General features: G+C 34.3%; 1 protein-coding gene across 1 annotated transcript; it reads right to left on the reverse strand.

The window, feature by feature from the left end:
- Nucleotides 1-245: 245 nt before the first annotated feature.
- On the reverse strand, nucleotides 246-2,552 carry LOC145679719 (uncharacterized). Its single transcript, XM_081750286.1, has 3 exons — nucleotides 2,515-2,552; nucleotides 630-787; nucleotides 246-411 (listed from the first exon to the last, which is right to left on the reverse strand). The coding sequence occupies exons 1-3, from the start codon at nucleotides 2,518-2,520 to the stop codon at nucleotides 306-308; spliced, it is 270 nt and encodes an 89-aa protein (XP_081606412.1). The 5' UTR covers nucleotides 2,521-2,552; the 3' UTR covers nucleotides 246-305.
- Nucleotides 2,553-6,616: the final 4,064 nt, after the last annotated feature.

A 6,616-nucleotide genomic window follows, 5' to 3' on the forward strand; every position in this document is an offset into this window, starting at 1 on the left:
GTCTCCACTTATTTTACCCTTATTGCCTGTTTGATCAATATATTTAAGAAATTTGGTTTGAAGTAGTGATTAAACTACAACATTTGATCAAGATAGAGGTTTGTAACTAAAACAGATGACTTTGTTGGAAAACAATAGAAGGACAGGGAAAGCAATTCCTCAGCTTAAATTTCCTAGGATTGTAATAATAACACCTTTATGTTTTCTTTAACAGTAAATTTATTTATTATTTAAATAATCGTTTGCTTTGAGCACCAATGGTTTTGATTTTGTATTTTTTTCAGCATGACTAGAAGTGTTCCTATTTACAAGGTTCCTGGAGCAGGGGCAACGTTGATATGGTGGCTGGCGTAGGGAAAGCCTCCTGGAAGAGGAGCAGTGTGAAGAGAGCCACGAGTTTGAGCCACATATCTGGAAAAAATAAGACCAGAAACATTAAAAAACAGCTCAATCAGTGACATAATGTCATAACAACATATGTATTAACAACAAAATGTATTAATCCTTATCCATGAAGACTATTGATGAACCAATATAAATGTTTATTTTTTATGAAAGATATTGGGAATAGCACAATTCTCGTTGGTTGTAGTGAGGTATTTTGCTTTTAAATAGTCTTCTGTACTTACCCTGGTTGGATTGCTGGGGCACCAAGAACTGCTGGAGCAATAGCAGCTGGAGCGATTGCTGGAGAGGCCAAGAGGCCATAGGATCTTAGAGCTGGAGCAGCAGACAAGAGGAGCTGAGCAGAAGCTACAGCCAAGATGGCGAAAAGAACAATGACGTACTGGAAGAAAAGAGAAAGAAATAGCTTATTCTCCATTACATATTATTCTATATAATCTTACAATTACTCTTATAAAATTATTATATGTATAGTTTTATTGTAAGATCCACTAAAAATACGACTATTATAGTTTAATCTGTAATTCGTTTTATGTTCTACCGTTAACCGAAATTGTGCTATCATATCTGCAGACGAAAGACGTCTTCAGGTTTCTTGAATTGAAGATTACTGCTATGTGATGAATGTTTCAAAAGTTCCGTGAGCTGAAATCGGCACCATAAACTTTCATTACCATCCCGAAATGAGAATGTTCTAAGGAATTAAAAGTTTTGTTTTTCTCTTTCTTAACACTTGAGAATCTATAGTCAAGTAAGTTGGAAATTTCGTTAGCTTAACATTTTTTTTTTACTGTCACAAGAAATTTTGCATGTATTGGGTTTAAAGACCGGCTATCTACCTTACTTTCAAAGACCACTCGGTACTACGGTTACTCGGCGGTAAAGCGCTCAACTCTGGTGCAGAGAGATCCATAGTTTGATTCCCAGTCTCATCAGGTGGACTTTGTGGTGAGCAAACACCGTGTGTGTAAGTTTTGTCGGGGTTCTGCCTTTTCCTCCCTCTTTTTCATTCTACTACTTTGTCCATTGTAATCATTACTACCTCCTCTAGTCCCGCAGCATAATCTCGAGTAAACAACAACAACAAAAACATGAACTCACATTTACGAATAATTTGTAAGAAACCAATTTTCATTTGCTTCATATTTCCTTTTAGAAGTTGGTTGGAAATCTAGTTAAAAAAATTATGTCCACAGTTGTCAGAAGAATGCCTTTAAAAGAGAAGAGTGTAGCTTGTTTTCTCCTTTTTTAAACAAGGCTTACTTTTGCATTCCGACATAACATAGCTCAGACAGTTAAAAAATGCAAATAGAATAACTTTGAATTCTAAACTTATTTTATAGAATTATATTAACTGTTTTCTTTAACATCCGATGCTTAGAAGATACAGACGTAACTAAAGAGGTTGAGAAAAAAAACAGAGATTACCAAGAATTACAAAAACAGTAAGGTTCTTTACCGAAAATGACCTGAGATCGAATCGGAGATTCTTTCCATTTAAGGAGTGATCTGTATAGGAGTTACTCTATGTACCCCAAGACTATTTATATTTAATACGAAGTTATGCAGAGTATTATTTTTTACTATTAGCTAAATATTTTACCATATCAAAATAAAAGTTAAAATGTTAATTTTTCTCATAACATGAGGTTTTCTTATGACTCAAAAAGAACAAAGTGAATTTTCGATTGAAAAATTAAAATCTGTTGTTAAAAATTTGAGTCAGTTTGATACAATCTTTAGCACACGTTTCATTCATTCCAGTTATTATTGGAACATAGTTACGAAACGAACGATTCATTGAAAATTACAAGAACTATGAGTTAAGTATATAAATAAGACAACATGATCGTTGCTGAAAATCCTTTAAAGCCTTTTATGGAACTTCTGATGTTTCTTAATTTTCCTTTCAATTCAATGCTTTGTATGCTTCAGTTTATGCATAAGGTCTTAAGTGATACTCAAAATGAACCGTTGTGCACTGTGTTGGTTTCATCAAATTAACACTTCATTCGTTCTGACTTTCCGTTGCAAGAATGTAATTGTATGTATACAATGTTGCTTGTTCGGACAATTTGTTTTCAGCTGTAACTACAATCTCTCCCTTACCTTCATTATGGTTGTATGTAGATATAAGTTACTTGTTTCTGCAGTGAAACTAGTGACGATTGCAGTTGGAATTCTTCTTTATATATGTGCAGTTGAGAGCGGAATAGAATGAAAAAAGTAAATTCGTTGACCTTCAGTAGACAGTACGGAACAAAGTGAGGTTAGTGATTACTTAGCATAAGTTGAGAATACATCTTTGTACGAGAATAGGTGGAGAAGAATTGAATGACGTTTTGAACATGGGATGGGTGTGGTCTTGCATTCCAATTTGCTCTTTGCCACATAAAATACTTGCAGGTTTGAGTACTTCTAGATTTTTTAAATTAAAAATTGGGGGGAAATGGTTATCTTTGTATATAATCAATTATTAACTCACTGTTAGACGAAGGTCTGTGGAACCATACCTTGTATAATTCTTTTCGATGTTATTCCATAATCATTGTGTTTGTTTGTTTGTTTTGTCACGCCGTCTTATATCAGGACACTTTCCAGGTTGGTTGTTATTTCTTGTGTTAGTAACCAGTCAAATATTGATTTTAATTCTCCTGGTAATAGGATCTGGCCATATGAACTGCGTTGCCTTTATTTTTACGTGGGTATTATGTCATTGTCACATTCTTGATACATTTGGTTCTTTTCCTATGTTTGAGAGTTTTCCTAGCCATCTCATCCCGACTTTTTTCTGTAATATTTGGACAGTAATGTCAGTTTTTCATTATGAATATCTACAAGCCACATAAAAACAATCTCCCTTAAGATATTTTACATTTTAATTGAAACTATTCTTACCGAGTGCACTGTAACTGTTTCATCAAATTTACAGCTGAAGCTGACAAATTAGTATATTTTATTATTTTTAATAATATGTTCAACCATGTACGAGGAGCATGCCGAAATTGTTTTAGACACTCTTTGAAAAAATCAATTTATTTACATAAAACCTTTTATAACTTCTCAAAAGAGTCCCGACAAGCATCAATACACTTTTGCATTCGTATAAACTAAAAGGCAAATATTTTTAAAAACTCGGTTTTTGGAGTATCAGAAATTTCATTATTACAAGCTGCGATAACCTCTTCACTTGTTAGAAAGCGGCGTCCTCGAAGCTTTTTCTTCAGTTTTGGAAAGAATGCAAAATCACACGGTGCTAAATCTGGAGAATAAGCTGGGTGCGATACAATACAGACTCCATTTTTCTGTAGAAAGTCCAAAGTTTTGGCTGCTATGTGTGGCCGTGCATTATTGTGATGAAGAAGAAACTGAGACAATGGAAACTTTCTGTGGGTAGATCTCCAAACTTCACTCGTAAGGCAATAAGTAACGCACCATTCTGTTGTCACTGTACGCCAATCATCTAACTGTATAGTTGCTATATAGAAACCACCATAACTTTACCCACGCTTCGTGCTCGTTTAACTTTTGAAGGTAGAGTTTCATTTTGAAAAAAAAAAAAATGCACTGGCGACTAGTGATTTGTTTTGAGTTCATAATTGTAAATTCACGTTCCGTCACCTGTGGCGATATTATAAGCGTCTTCACTTGCCTCTGTAAAACTCTTTTAAGCATATAGCAGCCCCACTCTATGTCATCGTCTTTTTGCTCAAGCGTAAACACTTGTACGACCCAGCGACTACAACGCTCGCCGATTAATCTTTTATTATGGACTTTGTAATAAAAAAAATCAGCTTGACTATTCTATTACTGGGTTCCTCATGCACTAGATTATTTTAAGTAGTAACATTAATAAACTCACTTTCTGCATTATACTGATCACTAACATGAAATGGGTTGTAATTTAGAATGAAATTGATACACTAATCCTTCAGTAACTGCTAACAGCTGTCGCCTGTGGTTGCAGATAGACGTCTTCAGATGTTATCTGCATCCACTTTTCTTGCAATACAAAAAACACACAAACAGTTGTCAGATTTAAAGGTGAATAAGATAATCTCTTTAGTTGTTCTTGTTGGCACAGTCCCGCAATGAGGCATATAAAGATTTCCTTGTAAGAACTGAGCTAAGGCTGGCCCATAACGATGGATCGCCACTCTCGCACATAATGTCTTGGAAAAATTGAACAGAAGAATACAGAATGTTCTAGGAGACATGAGGAGTAACATTTGGGGGACTATCCAAATCACAACGCAAGCTAGTCAGCAGATAAACCTTAACGTAACAATTTAAATGAATATTCAAATCTAAATTTACTATCAACTAAAAATAAAATTTGGAAAACTGTAATTGCATTGAAATCTGCTTTATCATCAGGTAACAAACTTTTACCGTAAGTAACACAGATTGCATTCTCACAGGGAAGTAGTTAATTACATTCTTTTTTAGAAATTTAATAGATTGTATCAGTCATTTCGCATAAAAGAAAACTGTTAAAATTCTTATGGTGTTCCGCAATCTCGAAGTGCATCCCAAAACTTCATACTCCTATCATTATTCCTTTTTTTTTTTTTTCATTTCTGTCATGCACGCTGTCGTAATATTAATAGGAATTAATATTACTGCAGAATAATTCAATTATTAGATATCATTTACTCTTAACCCCCGACGTCAGAATTTTTCACATAAACCCCGACATGGAGTCCCACGAACTCCCAAATAAAATCTATATATTTTTATACGTAAAAATTACTATTTTTTAAATTTTATTTCTTTTGTTTATTTTTAATGCTTTATGTAAATTACAATGTATTATTACATAATTGAGTTAAAATCCAAAGAGTATACACTACATCAAAAATCAAGTAGGTTAGCAATATGACCATATTACATTATAACGTTTATCATAGCTACAGAGTTTATTTACTAACACAAAATGTTTTTTCTTGTTAAAAAAATAATATCAGAATACACTGAAACCACCGCATCTTTAACACACACAATAGTTTATAAACCTACAGGCCACAAACATCACGATTGTGTTTGCACTCTACTCCTTGTCTGTTTCGTCCGCAATAAAATTCACCTGTAGCACATTTAGCTTTATCAGATGAATTGTCACTGTCATTTTCTGATATCTCCGACTTGCTTTCATGGTGCTTGCTTTTTTGAATGACGTCCCTTTCATCCGCATCCGAAAACAATACATAAGACAAATTCCTACCCAAATCATTCATTATTCCTATGACTTTCTCTGCAAATTTTAGTTCAGAATCCTTAACTGTGGAGGACAGAGACATTTTCAAAGCGGATTGTAACGAAACAATTCAATTTCGACAGATATCACAATTTAAATCCACCTTATCTGGAAACAGTAAATCAGGTATGGCACAGAAATGTTACATAAACCCCAACATATAGTCCCACGGACTCCACTCAAACGCTTTAGCAGCACTGAAATAAAGGGCATGGGTGGATAAGTATAAAGAAATGGCCCCAGATGAATCTTGAGACGACAAGTGGGTAGTATATAGGTGCCCCAAAATACATTAATCTCCCCCCTGAAAATAATCGATTCAATATTTTGAGCCCCTTTTGACCTATGATGGTCTGCGAGCACAATTATGAAAAAAATAAATTTTAGATGTCACTTTAACCCTACAATCACACATATTTTTTCCAAAATTGTATCACGGGTATGCCATGGACAAAATGGGCCAAAACCAACCATACCACAAGAACCGCTATTGATGTAGCCTTTACATATTTCCTACGTGAATGAATGAGAAATCACACCTAAAGAGCGCCAAATTTACTGAGGCTCCATTTGATGGCCTGTGGCGGCCCCATCCCTAGTTTGGGATATACTGAAACTGTTGATATTTAACAATTTATTTGGGAATGAACACCCTTGTCACTTTAAAACAAATCCGAAACAATGAATTTTTTTGATTATGTAAATTTTTCGCGAAAAAAGGAATACTGATAGTAAGGAGCGTCTGTGGCGATTTTTCTTGGGGGCAAGAACCCCCATCTACATAAGAACTATACTTTTATATTAGTAAATTAGTAGTCAATAATGGATTAAAATATAGACTTACATTGAGGACAAAGGTTATGAAGTTTCTATGCCTGCATTTAAAGGGAAAAAATCACAAATGTCCACTGCAGAAGCAAATGATACTAAGAATTCGTTGGGTTGTTGAAGCTA

This window comes from Thermobia domestica, chromosome 2 (genome assembly GCF_964235325.1).
Source record: "Thermobia domestica chromosome 2, izTheDome1.hap1.1, whole genome shotgun sequence".
NCBI lineage: Eukaryota > Metazoa > Arthropoda > Insecta > Zygentoma > Lepismatidae > Thermobia > Thermobia domestica.

Bases quoted from the DNA above. Each gene is read 5' to 3' on its own strand.
- LOC145679719 (XM_081750286.1), bottom strand. The intron at 412-629 runs GTAAGTACAGAA...TATTTTTTCCAG, and splicing joins GCCCCAGCAATCCAACCAGG to ATATGTGGCTCAAACTCGTG.